Genomic DNA, 16,445 nt, shown 5'->3' on the forward strand with positions numbered 1-16,445 from the left:
AAAAGTTCTCAACTCAAAGTGTCAACAATAACGCTAATTATAAAATCAACATTTATTAATTTTATCGCACCCTTGATTTAGTAGCCTGGGCTGTGTAGAATAGGATGAATAAGTAATCTGTGGGCAAAACAGGGTCCAACAGTATTATAATCCATTTTCAGAACCCTTTCTTACTACAGAAGTTTTTACACATTTAACTAAATCTCCAAAATTGGGACATCTTAAGGGCTAAAAATCTTTAAGGCAGAGAAGCTCCAAACCTTAGGAAATAAACAAGGATGAATCAACTAACATTACGGTTATATGGTTCACAAAGATTCAAGCCCATTGGAATTTCTTATTCTTGGACCACATGGAATCCTGCCTAAATAAGTCATATTTCAGATTAAACACTTAAAACCTCGACACTGGGCTCTACCTACTCTGCATCTGCACGTAAGATATGTGGCCAGGTTTCCTCAAGGTTATTAGCACAATGCCTGGTACCTAATAAGCACTCACGATCAAATATTTGTTGAACAATTTAGCATAGCAGTGGCTCTACCTTCTCAGGGAAATATCCAGAAATAAAGCATTATGAATATTGGCCCATCTTGCTTTGCAGAGGTCATGGTTATCCAACCCTGGGTACCAAAGCAAGCCTGAACTATTCCATCTCAGTGAACTTTCTAAAAATGGTTGCTGTCTCACCTCTTAAAACTCCTTATACGCCAAAGCTTTCATAAAATATAGCAGATTCAAATAATACTAATAAATGGTACTAAAAGTGATGCTCAACAGGATCTCACGTTTATTGAGAAGTGATTAATGGTAAAAAGAAAGGCAATGCCCTTTCCTCATTGGCTGAACAAGAAACTGAAGAAACATTCACTACACGTTTTACAATATTTTTCGCTTCCAAAATGCATTTCTGTAAACAAGTTTTTACCACTGTTCTTAGCTTTGAAATCAAATTAATCCTGACTTAATCAGTATAATGTACAAGAACAGAACATTTCTTAGGACTCCTAGTATTTTACTTTGAATAACAAAGGGTCAGAGAAAATGAACCACCCTTAAAGACACAACCTTGGGTAACACTGTTAAATTCTCCAAGACAAAAATTCTTCATAAAAATGTTCTTCCAGTTCAGAAGGGAAAAAACAAATTCCCACTTTCTGGGGTGGATGCCCAAAACCTTCAAAACTCAAGTGTTCTCCAAGTGCAAATGTCAAAATGGGGGGAGGAAAGGGTTTAAAAATTAGAGAAAACTGTATGCACTTACGGACTTTAAAATCCGAAAAACATAGTAAAAAGACAAAAAAACAAAGCATTATGCTCTGAAATCACAACCAAAGCCAAAATAAAAGGGACATTTTTCACCTAAACTACCTAGAGGGATTTTTTGTTTAGTTTTTTCTTTTTCTTTTTTTTTTCATTTTCCAGTTAAGTCCTATGTCTTTTGTGAAATTCCAATACTTAAACTGCAAGTCTGCAATCGTCTCTGAAGTCAATGAAATTAAGAAAAAAGTCCTAATTCTCTTGAAGGTCAATTTTTTTCCTCTTAGGATATGCAGACGCAACCGTTGCTGCAGTCTGTGCAGAACTGCCTCTTATTTCCCACGACCTTGACGTTCCTGTAAGTTAAAAAAAAATTGAAATGGTTAGTTAAAACTTATCTGAACATGTTTAAGAATTACAACTTCATAGAATAACTCAACAGAAATTTAATTATTTGTGCTAAATAGAATATTCCCCACAAATAAAAACTTTTACTTCTTATATTTTAAACCAAAGTACTTGCACTCAAGCACCCCAATTAATACAAAATTATTTTTCTTTGACTTTAAAATTCTTAACTGACTAAACACATTTGTTTTCCTATTATAGTTGGTTTACGCTAATATGTGTCAGTCCCCCCAAAATATGGGCCTAAGTAACTCAAACATATATCTATCAATGGCCTGCAGCAGGGAAGCAGCATAAGCCGTAACAGTTCTAGAGTCATCCCATATTAGTCCCAAGGCCTTAACCATATTCATAGGCCTTAATTTCCTTTTTTTAAAATAAAGTGAGGATATGTATCTGGGCTGTGGGAGAATTAATGAGTCGACATATAGAAAGCTCTTAGTCCATAGCAGGCAAGAAAATCATCCTTTTCCCCTAGGGAGAGTTTAAAATCCACTCAGAAGTGGATTTTGAAAACTGAATGCAATTCTTACATTTTCCCTGAAATAGATCTAAATGCTCCTTCCTTATTAAGAATCATTCTTTACGAGCCTTTCCGAAATATACCCCAAACAGCATTCCATTTCACACACTACCTCACTTATTGGGATTTTTAAAAATATGACTCAATCCACATGCCTTTTAAAAGCAAAACCAAAAGCAAAAAAAGCAAAAGCATTAAGTGGTTAGGAGCAAGCACACAGACCTGAACTTAGACTCGATTCATCAAGCCACATGAATAGAGTCATTTGCTCCCATTCACCTTATGGTAACTATGGTTCTGAAGTTAAACATGATTCCTATTAAGAAAGAACAGCAAATACTACTTATGGGCTTCCATGTTCCAAGCACTGTACATAATGATCTTAATAACCACCTTACAAGGACTATACTATTCCTGCTTCATAGATAAGAAAACTAAAGCTCAAAAAAGTTAACTGACCAAGGTTACCTAAGAACCAAGATTCAAATCCATGGCTATATGGCTCTGTACCTACACCATGTCATTACAAATATTTACGTAAAAGTCAACAAAGTTAAGTGAGGCTCTGTGATGAACTGACTACCACCACTAAACTACTCCAAGGATATAAAAACAGTAAATTTCAGAAGGAACAGTTATCTTTTTGTGATGTCCCACTTCACATATCAGGAATTCAGAGATAAACTCACCAACATACAAGGATCTGGGATATTTTCAAAATAAGTCATTTTGAAACTTCAACCTTTATAAAATTAATTTAATAAAACAATTCACCCACACACTGTTTCTGGAAATCAAACTCAATTCAAGAATAAGAAAAAGAAATTCAATCCAACATAAAAGGGACCTCAAAAGTTTTGATGTTCCTGGGCTGCAGTACTGACCCTCCCCTTTCTATAACTCTCCCAAAGTTTTGATAATTAATATATTGTTTATAATAGGAAAATCACAACTAAAAAAAAAACCAAAACCCTCTGGCATTGACTAAAATGAAACTTACAAAAGCACCTAGATTCTCATATCAATCTTTTTTTAAAAAATTGTAGTTGATTTACAATGTTGTGTTAGTTTCAGGTATACAGCAAAGTGATTCAGTTATACATACATATACATATTCTTTTTCAGATTCCTTTCTGTTACAGGTTATTACAAGATACTGAATATACAGTTCCCCCTGTGCTGTGATAGGAGTAGGTTCTCCTATCAATCATAAACTCATCTACCTCGTTCAGTCTTTCTTAATTTGGATGGATACTATTTATCTAACCTCTCTTCTATTGCTAATCAAAATCTACGTTTAGTTTCAGGAAATATGGACTCTTTTCTTTGTGTTTCTTGATTAAATCTCATTCCCATGCTTTTAAAAGCCAAGAATGCCTGGCCTTCTGGCCCTGGGGTACACTTCAAAACCCCTTCCTTCTCTGAGACTTCCTCAACCACTGCAGTTTTCAAGGTGCTTCTAAATCTGCATCCACAATTGAAAAGCAAATTGTATTGACTTATTTCATATAAAATTAGTCCCAACTCAACCAAAAGCTCCTAGAAAGCAAAGAACAGTTCTTTAGCTAAGCTCACTCACAAACTTATTTATGAGTTTAGCAGTGGATAACAGGCTACAGTTGACTTTTATGTAAAATTCTGGTTCTCATCACAAGAAAAAAAATGGTGATGGATGTTAACTAAACTTATTGTGGTAAGCATTTCACAATAAACACATATATCAAATCATTATGTTGTAGTACACCTTTAACAATGTTGTATGTCAATTATATCTCAATAAAAATGGGAGAAATCCCTAGAGGCAACTTCTGTTACCAGTTTCTTGTGTCCTTCCTGAGTTATTTTAAGCATATAAAAACTTATTACATCTTTTGTTTTTTCTTTTCACAAGCAGCATACAAAACACACTTCATTTTGCTTTTTTTCCCGTCACTTAATATGTCTTACAGATTATTAAATTTTAGCACATATAGATCTGTTTTTTTTATGGGTCTGGGAGCACCCTCCTTGCTCTGAATTCAAGAATTGAAGATCTAGGGCTTCCCTGGTGGCGCAGTGGTTAAGAATCCGCCTGTCAATGCAGGGGACACAGGTTCAAGCCCTGGTCTGGGAAGATCCCACATGCCGCGGAGCAACTAAGCCCGTGCCCCACAACTACTGAAGCTCACGAGCCTAGATAGAGCCCGTGCTCCGCAACAAGAGAAGCCACCAAAATGAGAAGCTCACGCACCGCAATGAAGAGTAGCCCCCGCTTGCCAGACTAGAGAAAGCCCATGTGCAGCAACAAAGACGGACGGACGGACAGACGGACGGACGGAAGGAAGGAATTGCAGATCTAAAAGAGAAGCAGTTCTCAAAGACATTATGATGAATGAAAGAAGCCTCAGACAAAAGAATACACACTGTATGATTCCAATTATGTGAAGTTTTATAACGGAAAATGAATCTACGGTGGGGACAAAATTAGAACAGTAGTTGTCTGGGGTGGGGTGGGGGTGGAAATTTCTAGGATGGTAATGTTCTATATCTTCATTGGGGTTTGGGTTACACAGATGGGTACATTTGTCAGCACTCAGCAAATATACACTTAAAATTTGTGCATTTTATTTAACTCAAAAAATACGTAAAACGAATACTGAGCTCTAGTTAATGATACGCATGCTGAAACATTTAGGGGTGAAGTATACTGATAATGACAATTTCTTTGAAATACATCAAAAAACAAAACGGACTAGCAGAAAAACAAAAAAAACTGGAGAAAAAATTCTGCCTATTATTTTAATGTAATGTAAATACAAATAAACTTACATGCTCCAAATTGTACCATTAAATTAGAAAACCTAGACTTTGCCAAATCCATTTTTCCCTAAGAAACACACTTATGGGAATTCCCTGGTGGTCCGGTGGTTAGGACTCCACGCTTCCACTGCAGGGGGGGGCACTGGTTCTATTCCTGATCAGGGGACCTTAGTTCCCCACACGCCAGGCAGCTCGTCAAAACAAACAAATAGAAATACACACTTGTAAGTTCATCACAATGCTTAGTAACAGCATTTAAAATATTTAGTCAAAAGAAATGCAAAATAGCACTGTGAAATTGCACTTATTAAGTCATCTCATTTTTAAACACAAAGTTTGTTCCTCTATAATGTGATACTAAATCCACCTGTGTTCAATTTTGCCTCAAACGTAACATAAAACTATTCCTGGGGCTTCCCTGGTGGTGCAGTGGTTAAGAATCCGCCTGCCAATGCAGGGGACACAGGTTCGAGCCCTGGTCTGGGAAGATCCCACGTGCCGCGGAGCAATTAAGCTGGTGCACCACGGCTACTGAGCCTGCACTCTAGAGCCCCCGAACCACAACTACCGAAGCCCATGCGCCTAGAGCCCGTGCTCCACAACGAGAAGCCACCGCAATGAGAAGCCCGCGCACCACAACGAAGAGCAGCCCCCGCTAGCCGCAACTAGAGAAAGCCCGCGCGCAGCAGCAAAGACCCAATGCAGCCAAAAATTAAATAAATTCATAAAAAAAGAAAAAACTAGGGCTTGCCTGGTGGCGCAGTGATTGAGAGTCTGCCTGCCGATGCAGGGGACATGGGTTCGTGCCCCGGTCCGGGAAGATCCCACATGCCGCAGAGCAGCTGGGCCCATGAGCCATGGCCACTGAGCCTGCGCGTCCGGAGCCTGTGCTCCGCAACGGGAGAAGCCACAACAGTGAGAGGCCCGTGTACCGCAAAAAAAAAAAAAAAAAAAAACTATTCCTGAATCTTAGCTACACAATTATACCAAGAGGGCAAGTACCACCTGTGCCCTAATGTAAACCTGTGTGACAGAAGCTTAAATTATGGAAATTACATGCAAACAACAAATGGCATTAGCTGCCTTAATCTCCTGATCAACATCAAGAAAATATTACATTGATACAATTCAGCAAGCTGATTAAACTGCTCTTCTATTTCCAGATACAATTTTGATGTGTACACAAAAAAATAAGCTTATATATTTACAAATGATAAAGATAATATCCATCTTCTCAGAGATTATAAAGATACTTAAGCATTCACATCATACCATCTTGAAAAGTAAAATGAATTTGGCACCAATAATAAAACTGTAAACAATTCACAAGATTTTAAATACTAGCTATTTTAAACATTTTTATTAAAAAAAGAAAAAAAAAAAAGGGACTTCCCTGGTGATGCAGTGGATAGAAGACTCCACGCTCCCAAAGCAGGGGGCCCAGGTTCGATCCCTGGTCAAGAACTAAATCCCACATGCATGCCACAACTAAGGAACCCACAAGCCTCAACTAAGGAGCCAGCAAGCTGCAACTAAGGAACCCACATGCCAAAACTAAGACCCGGCAAAACCAAATAAACAAATATTAAAAAAAATAAAAACCAAACAAAAAGAACACTTGGGAGAATTCCCCAGAGGTCCAGTGGTTAGGACTCTGAGCTTCCACTGCAGGGGGCACAAGTTCAACCCCTGGTCAGGGAACTAAGATCCCAAAAGCCACGCAGCACAGCCAAAAAAAAAAAAAAAAAATTGGTTGAAAACGGGAATGAATCAGAGGATCCTGCTTGAAGGGCCTGCCATCACCCAATTTGAGCATTACACAACCTTAATGATAAGTAAAAAACTATCACAGTAATATCTTTATTGGGCAAGAACTGGCAATGGATGCTAAATCTAAAGGGTGAAAATTTGATGAGAATAACTGATTCACTTTATTATAAAGCAGAAACTAACACACCACTGTAAAGCAATTATACTGCAATAAAGATGTTTAAAAAATGTGATGAGGAAAAAGATATTTATATAGAGTCTCAAACTATTTTCCCACTTATTAAAAGGAAAATAGTACCTTTAAGTGGAGAACCAGGATACCTTAAATAAGTGATCAAAGTAAACATTACTAATAACGGCATAAACAGACCATCTTATACTTCCTACTGTGATGCACTGAGGACACAAAGTCACTTATGTAGTATTCCTGCCAGAAAAGCATAATCTGAATATACACAATGAGGAAAGGAAACCTCAGACAAGCAGCGACATCTACAAAAATAAATAGCATATACTCTTCAGAAACGTCATATCATAAACAAACAAAAGGGATGAATGGGTGGGATGTTGGTGTGTGAGTATGTGTGTATAACTGCAGATTAAGAGACTAAAAAGACATAAAACTGAAAGATCCTGGACTGGACCCTGGACACCCCCCCGCCCCGCCACCAAAAAATTGCTACCAAGGACATTAAGACAACTGGTAAAAATATGAATAAGATCTGTAGATCAGATAATCGTATTGTGAATGTTAAATTTCCCGATTTTGAAAACTGCATCGTGCTCATAAATGCATGTTCTTGTTCTTAGGAACTACAAACTACACAGCAAAATATTTAGGAGAAAAGGTCATGATGTCTTGGAACTTACTCTCAAATGGTTCAGAAAAAAATTTCACACATATCTCCAAAGAGAAGATGCAGCAAATGTAGCAAAATATTACATTGGTAAATCTGGGTGAAGAGTACGTGGGAGTCCTTTGCACTATTCTTTAAATTTCTCCAAGTCTGAAATTATTTCAAAGTAAAATGTTAATAAATTGGGGGATAATTCATTTAATTCTTCTGCAAAAATTGGCTGCATTAAAAAGTTATATTTGGGACTTCCCTGGTGGTGCAATGGTTAAGAATCCACCTGCCAATGCAGGAGACACAGGTTCAATCCCTGGTTCAGGAAGATCCCACATGCCATGGAGCAACTAAGCCCATGTGCCACAACTACTGAGCCTGCGCTCTAGAACTCACAAGCCAGAACTACTGAGCCCGCACACCACAACTACTGAAGCCCGAGCGCTCTAGGGCCCGTGTGCTGCAACTACTAAGCCCGCATGCTGCAACCACCGAAGCCCGCATGCCTAGAGCCCATGCTCCGCTAGAAGAGAAGCCAACGCAATGAGAAGCCCACACACCGCAACAAAGAGTAGCCCCTGCTTGCCGCAACTAGAGAAAGCCCGCTTGCAGCAACGAAGACCCTACACATCCAAAAATAAAAATAAAAAGTTGTGTTTAACAACTCATGAAACTTTGAAATGTGTTTATTTCCTCATACCTACACTAAAATCACCAAACATGAGGGTATTTTAGCAAAAGAAAAAAATCTGCCTATCAGCTTTTTACAAGTCTTCTAAAATGAGAAAAAAAATGACACAGAGAAGATTCTAACACAAGCACCGTTATTTTAACCACTTTGGGACATTAAAACCTTTTAGGTTTCCATAAAAGACTTCTCTTACAGCAGGTCTTTTCTTTCACTTTTGTGACATTTCCTATTACCACTGGGAATTCCACTAAATTGCTTTGACAATTTATGGTCGAAAGACTTCACTTGTCAGATGTATTTATTAACATTTCTAATTAACCAGTCCTACCTTGGTAATATTTAATAAAGAAAAAGCTGGGGTTGGGAGGGTGGGGGACAGAAGAATGATGACAAGATACACAATAAAAGGAAAGAGCAGAACACATAAAAAAAAGCTGGGACCTCCAATGGGTCCAAGTCCCAGCTGGAACTGCCATAAACACAACATGCATTTGTGTCTTGTTGGACACTCCGGCTTTTATACATGAAGATGCTACTAACCCACCGTAGCAGGGGAAGTGGTGCAGCAAACTGGCTTTCCCCGTGGTGGTGGTGTCATGTTGCAGCCTACCTACTACCTTTTTTAACCTAGTGCCATGTTCAAGGAAGCTACAGTGAGATTTGTGGTAGGAACAGGCTGGACTGGCTAGTCTAGGTTAAGCTCCTGCATAAGATCCTCAAGCACAAACACACAATTAATCATAAAGTCCCAGTTAACCAAAAAACAGACCAAATGCTAAAAGGAAGGGAAGAAGCATTCCTAAAGCTTGAGGATACTGTGATGGTAATAAAGAAAAAAGGAAAACAGCAGAGCAAGATTTTACTGAATTCACACCTCATCACAAAATTCTCACTAGGACATTCATCCTAATCTTTAAATCAGTCCACAATCTCATTGTTCATTGTAGAGACTAAAAAAATTTTTTACAAAATAAAAATAAATTTAAAGATATTAACTAAGAATGTATAAACCAGGGGAAGAAGTTTCTAGGCCTCAATATCTGGTCTGTCACTTAAACAACTAGAGGTTAATACTCACACCATTCACCCATCACATCTTAGTCCCTCCTCACCTTATATCTATAACTATAAAATGCAAAAGTTCATCTCTAGAGGAAATATCCTAAAAGCCACAAGGTGGCAATGTTACTTAAAGTCTGCACATTTGAAATCTCTTCCTATGATATAAATCTGCTTAATTTTTCCTCTATTTAGCTTAATATCCTTTCTCATTTCTACTACCATCCCTCTCCCCACTTTGAAGTGGGCCATAAAACACAACAGGCACACATATATTTATTTGTCGGATAGAATTTTATTAACTTTAAAATCTGATGTCTACCCCTCAGATAAAATTCACTTAATAGCCCTCAAGTAAGTTTTCTTATATCCCCATGGTCCCTGATAGAAAAGAACACAAATTTCAGGGTCCCTGGCTGAAAATAAGACAATGCTTACATAGTTTAACATGAAAAAATAGGATTATACTAATATGACTTTCAATGCTTTATATGGCTTATGAAATCAATCTTTTTTTGGGGGGCACTGTGCTGTGAGGCCTGTGACATCTTAGTTCCCTGACCAGGGATTGAACCTGGAGCCACGTCAGTCAAAGCGCGGAGTCCTAACCACTGAACTGCCAGTGAACTCCTTGATCAATCATAACAGTCTCTGATGCTATGAATATGAGTTATACACACACACACAAACACACATATATTCCCTCCCTTTTAAGATTTTCTAGGTGCAGAAATGGACACTTGAAATAAATTTCTGGGAACTGGCATAGGAGCACTAGGATGAAGTAAATGCATTTAACTAATAACCTTTCCTACCATCAAATTCTTTTCCAAGATTGTTAGTTAGTAGCTGAACTCCTATATACATTTCACTAACAAGGTCAGAAGTAAAAGCCTGGATAATCTACTGTTTTCAGGCCCTGAATCATAAGTCTTAACTAGTAACAGAACAAACGGTAAGACAGATACATTAAAATTTTTTCAGTTATTCTTTGAATCACTCCTTGGCTCTCCAGTAAGAACTACATTTGAACAAAAACTAATTTCACAATAAAATCAATTTCTGAAAACACTTCCGAATACAATTAAACAAATAAGGTTTTTTAATAGCTTGTCAGTCAAATCCCCCCCCCACTCCCAGCATTTGATAGTAGGTTCAGAAAGAATGAAGCAATCACTGAATATGCTTTCCAGATATCTGATAAATGATATAACCTCCAGTTCCACCTTCAAAAATTTCCAGTCGAACCATCCTCAACACCTCCATTAATACCTCTCTAGTCCAAGCTACTGTACCCTCTCAATACGACTTTGCCACAGACTCCTTTTAACTGATCGCCCTTTCGTCTTGTGCCCTCCTCAGTCTATTCCAAGGGTGGGACCCCAAAATGGAAACTCAGTAGCATTATTAAGTATCATGCCAAAAGTTACTGAAGAATGTGATGACTGATGTAAAATAAATGAAGGTGTATTTATGTGTATATATACATTTATATGCCTGAGATTATGGATCACAACAATCACTCATAGAAGACCTGTATGCAAGTACTTCACTTGTATATATACATTTAATCCTAATAACCCAGTAAGTTTTTTCCCCCGTTTTCATAAAATACTGAGGCTCAAAAGTTTACTTACTCAAATCACTGATAGTGGCAGATATGACACCATCTTCTGAGCTCCTAGCCTTTTCAATACTATGCTAACAAGGAAACAGAATCTAGGATTCATGCTTATTAATAATATCTACCTAATGTATATATACACCTAAACTTTTTAAAAGGCCCATCATACGTAATATACTTAATAGAATAACAGAATCCCTTCCCACATCCCAAAAAACTAATTACCTTTAAAAATCAGTTAACGGGCTTCCCTGGTGGCACAGTGGTTAAAAATCTGCCTGCCATGGGCTTCCCTGGTGGCGCAGTGGTTGAGATTCCACCTACTGATGCAGGGAACACAGGTTCGAGCCCTGGTCCGGGAAGATCCCACATGCTGTGGAGCAACTAAGCCCACGTGCCACAACTACTGAGCCTGCACTCTAGAGCCCGCGAGCCACAACTACTGAGCCCACGTCACAACTACTGAAGCCCACACGCCTAGAGCCCGTGCTCCGCAACAAGGGAAGCCACTGCAATGAGAGGCCCGTGCACCGCAATGAAGAGTAGCCCGCACTCGCCACAACTAGAGAAAACCCGCACACAGCAACAGAGACCCAACGCAGCCAAAAATATATAAATTTAAAAAAAACAACTCGGTTAACATCTTCAGGCAACTTCAGGATGGTTAGTAGCCACTAAATCTTATTGCTTAAAATCATCTAACAACTCTAAACAATTAATGTGCTCACAAAAGGATACAATAAAATAATGTAAAACTTAAAACATTAAAGCCTCTTAGAAGTAGCCATAATGCCTCTGAGGAGTAGATTATAACAAGTAACACGGAGGATATTCAGCCAAAGACATCTGCACCTTTTAATGAACAAACAATACAAGCAATTCACTAGAGGCTCATAATATTGATAGCTGATGAAAAACACTACTCAAAAGACCCTTTCAGCCTTAAGGTAGGCCACAGTATAAAAAGGTACAGCCAGACTTATCAGACACATTGTGAATTCTAACATTGCTTCTAAAGATGAAGTCTTTTCTGACCCAGAAATATGGCAGTTTCATATGGTTCTGATTAATATTTAATAAAAATGAACTCAACATCTCAAAAAAAAAAGATGAAGTCTTGAGACTAGCAAGCAGAGACTGGAAGGAAGACTACAGAGCAAAGGAAGAAACTTACAGGAAAAATAAGCATGAGGAATTTGAGGTGGGGGACATACAAAACACTACCTAATGACATTTATAATTTAAATACAAGAGAATCACCTACAGGGCTGATAAAATGCAGATTCCAAAGCCTCAACTCCAAAGGTGCCCACTCAGTAGGTGAGGAAACACAAGAATCTGCATGTAAGTAACTCTCAGATGGTAACCTGTACAAACTGGGAAACTTCTCTTCAACTGCTTCTAATCCTTTTAAGAACTACCTAGGGAGCTTACTAAATAAAATTTCAGTTTAGTAAATCTAGGGGTAAACCTAGTTATCAGTATTTTTGTAAATACTTTCCAGGTGACTCAAAGTTTGCTTTAACTTGTTGTTACCATTTTTTTTGGAATTTATACTCTGAAGCTCTCACACCATGTCCACCCTGCTCCCCTCCCCGGGGACCCCTTTGCAGGCTTACGGACTGCAAGTACGGTAACATCTGTCATAAATGATTTTGAATTACCCAAGAACTTGTCTAGGGCTCTAGTTCTGCCACTAAAATGAGGTCTTGCAGTCTGTGTACAAAAAGAGTTAGGTAGCCTAAAACCTTCCCATTCGATTTTATAACCTTAACCTTCCAGAGTAATTATTCAGAACCATTTGTGTTCTCCCTTACTCTTGCTGCCTGTCATTAGCAGCAACTCTCTCACAAGGTTAGGTAGAGTAGATCCAATCTGCTCCCTTTTGATGCTTGTGATGAGGGAGTTTTAAACCTAAGTGCTTAAATGAAGGTTTAAGTTTCAACCAATTATGCTCTCCTCATATAGCCAACGAAGAGTTGACTGACTACAAGCATTAGTAGATAATAGAACACTGCAGTTAGTTATTTTAAATGATAAATGTGAAGATGCAGCAAGGCCTAAGAACAGAAAAGCTTTGGGGCAAAACGAATTCCAGCTCTTCTACAACCTAGCTAGTGATCATAACAAAATTACTCCTTTCTGAATCTCAGTTCCCTAACTGTAAAATGAAGATAATCTTGGGGACTCCCTGGCGGTCCCGTGGTTAGGACTTGGAAGCTTCCACTGCAGGGGGCCCCGAGTTTGTCAGGGAACTAAGATCCCGCAAGCCAAGCAGCGGGGCCAAAAAAAAAGAAGAAAAAAGAAAATAATCTTATTCTACAGGATTGTTACAAGGGATCAGAGATAAGATATGGAAAGTGCCTTATGTATAAATGCAAAAAATGGCTAAATATGGGTAAATACCTGAAGTATTAAGGGGGAAAAGCAGGATAAAATACTACACAGAATATGATTATAATTGTATAAACCACTAACTTGTGTCGGAAAATAAGCCAAAATGATGACTGGTTTTGTCAGGGTAGAGGAACTATGAGTGAGTTTTCTTTTACTGTCTACACATTTTATGATTTGGTTATTACAATGAAAACCAAATGCACACGGAAAATTTGCAAAATGCTAATATAAAATTTGCACATTGCAAATTTTTTTAACATGCAAACAGTTTAAAAGCTCTATATGCTATCTATACCCTGATTGCGCAAAAGGTCCACATGAAGTCAAAAGCTTACATGTAAGTCTACCTTTTCTAAATGGCTTCACATATTACACAAGTGATGTCCAAATTTTTAGCTTTGACACATGTAGCAGAGTATTAAATACCTCATAAGAACCACCAGGTATTACAACAGCAGTAAATGCAAATGAGTTGGAAAGAGCAACTGCCTGCCTCTTCCCGCTCCCCACATACCCAACAGCTTAAACTTGAAGCCATTTTCTTCCTTCATCTTTCTTTCCACAATCTTTTCCTATATACATCCTTCTAGACCCAACTCAAAGCCAGTCTTCCATAAAAATGACTCAACTCTGGTCTTGCTATTCTTTTCTTCTGTACTTGGTCTCATCCTGTAAAATGAGCACTTTTTTTGTGGTACGCTGGCCTCTCACTGTTGCGGCCTCTCCCATTGCAGAGCACAGGCTCTGGACGTGCAGGCTCAGCGGCCATGGCTCACGGGCCCAGCCGCTCCGCGGCATGTGGGATCTTCCCGGACCGGGGCACGAACCCGTGTCCCCTGCATCGGCAGGTGGACTCTCAACCACTGCGCCACCAGGGAAGCCCAAAATGAGCATTTTAATATCCACTATACTATACTGTTTCACTTATATTTCCTCCCTATGGCTAACTGGAGTTAAATCAGTTCAATTAGGAATTGCTTATTCAGCAAGGGATGAAAAGCATTAGGGCACACTACTGAGCTAGTTGTTAGTCTATACTGTCTAGTTGTTATAACTAGAAAAATTTGCTTTGGAGGTGGTGGCAGCAGGATGCAAATTTAAATTGAATTACCTGTTTCTGTGGAGAAAGGCAGAAAGGATGATCTGAGCCTACCACACTCTTCTTCCTCAATTGCAGACTTGCAGATTTCAATGGTGAAGAAAGAGATCTTTTGTTTTCCCTAATTCAGGGAACAGAGCTTTTCCTCCTCTACCTGAAACTCCTATATAGTGCAGGTGTCAGTCCTTTATCATACAGTTCCTTAAACTAAGGCAGTCAAAGCCAATGCTGTAGCATCGCCAGCTGCTGTGAGATGTTTTTCTAATCCTTCCCTTCCTCCAAGACTAAATAACCAATACACCTAAATGAGATGCTGAAGCTGCAGATTCCTTGCATTTCTTCAATTTCAAAATAGATTCCCCCACCCCCAACTCCACCTCCATGCACCATTATTCCATTTTTTGAAAAATTCCTGTCATCCAATGGATTCCAAATTATGCTTCATAGAGGAGATGCTTCGAAGATCACCCAGGGAAAAAAAGAGAGCTGAGCGTGTGAAATTAGCCATTCATGGGGCTCTGAGTAAGGTTTTGTTTGGAGGAGAAAAAACAATTCCACTTTTTAAAAGTTTGAAAACTGTCATAGGACTAATCTTTACTTCTGGCAGGTAAGCAGAACGGTTCACATCTGAGTAATTCTTGATTTAAACTATTCAGAGTAAATACTAAATGATTCTAGAATCGCTAACTACCCCTTGTCCCAAAATGTTTAAGTCTGGAAAAACAGCAGTCCCCTCTGGATCAATCTTTAGCCAAAGCAAAAACAGAATACTGACATTTTTAATACCCAACCGCATTTCAGACATTGTTATACGGTCTAATTCAACAAAACAGCCCGTACTAACTAAACAGAAGCTGGTCTTACTTCATTAAATCCCTGAAAGACTTGGAACAGACAGCTTAGAAAACTTCACAGGTTGTGAAGGGCTGGAGCACTATAGAAACAACAAATGCACAGTCTGTTGAATGATGTATGGAGACCAAAACCTTCAAACCCCTAACAAAGCACTCTCATGTTACTTTTATTCAGATAGTTGTTGGCATTTGCAGTCATCTGCTACCTCTCTACAGTCTCTGAATAAGTTGATTATACCCCACTGCTTGAAATTCTACTCAAGATATAGCCCTTTCCTTGTTCTCTTTCTAAAGCTCCAAGTACTCCCTCTCAAACCCTTTCACTTGGTCCCTCTTTAATCCATCCCTTAAATTGTGTTATTGCAGGGGGTTCTTTCTTTGGCCCTCTTCTCTCAATGCATGTTGGCTCTGGAACCGCACTGAAGTAGAACATCAGCTCTGCTTTCTTAGTTTGGGCAACTGTGCAAAAAGAATATACTCTTTTCTGTGCTTCAGTGCCTTCATCTGTAAAACTGAAATAGCTGTACATACCTCACAATGATAGAATTAAATGAAAACGTACATAAAAAAATGTATTCAGGGACTTCCCTGGTAGCGCAGTGGTTAAGAATCCACCTGCCAATGCAGGGAACATGAGTTCGATCCCTGTCCCGGGAAGATCCCACATGCCGCAGAGCAACTAAAGCCTGTGTGCCACAACTACTGAGCCCACGTGCCACAACTACTGAGCCCACGTGCCACAACTACTGAAGCCCGTGCGCCTAGAGCCCATGCTCCGCAACAAGAAAAGCCACCACAATGAGAAGCCCACGCAGCACAACAAGGAGTAGCCCCCGCTCACCACAACTAGAGAAAGCCCACACGCAGCAATGCAGACCCAATGCAGCCAAAAACAAATATTTATTTTTTAAAAAATGTATTCAGGACAGGTGCATATTAGACACTACAGAATGTGCAATAATTTCAGCCATTATTTTTATTACCAATATTCTTGAAGAATCTTAAACTCATCCATGCCTTTACCTATACTGAGAGCTGGAAACTCCCAAATTTCTATCAACAGATCTCTCCTGAGCTCCAGATCCTACTATCACCTTTCTGTCCTACAAGCAC

General features: G+C 38.9%; 1 protein-coding gene across 1 annotated transcript in view; it reads right to left on the reverse strand.

Annotated features, from left to right (window-relative positions):
- Window positions 1–767: 767 nt before the first annotated feature.
- YTHDF2 (YTH N6-methyladenosine RNA binding protein F2) overlaps window positions 768–16,445 on the reverse strand; it is a 31,519-nt gene continuing 15,841 nt past the window's right edge. Inside the window, exon 5 of the mRNA XM_030872083.3 lies at window positions 768–1,616. Coding sequence (XP_030727943.1) covers window positions 1,593–1,616 — 24 coding nt within the window. The 3' untranslated portion in view covers window positions 768–1,592. The remainder of the gene's footprint in view (window positions 1,617–16,445) is intronic.

This window comes from Globicephala melas, chromosome 1, assembly GCF_963455315.2.
Source record: "Globicephala melas chromosome 1, mGloMel1.2, whole genome shotgun sequence".
Classification (NCBI taxonomy): Eukaryota; Metazoa; Chordata; class Mammalia; order Artiodactyla; family Delphinidae; genus Globicephala; species Globicephala melas.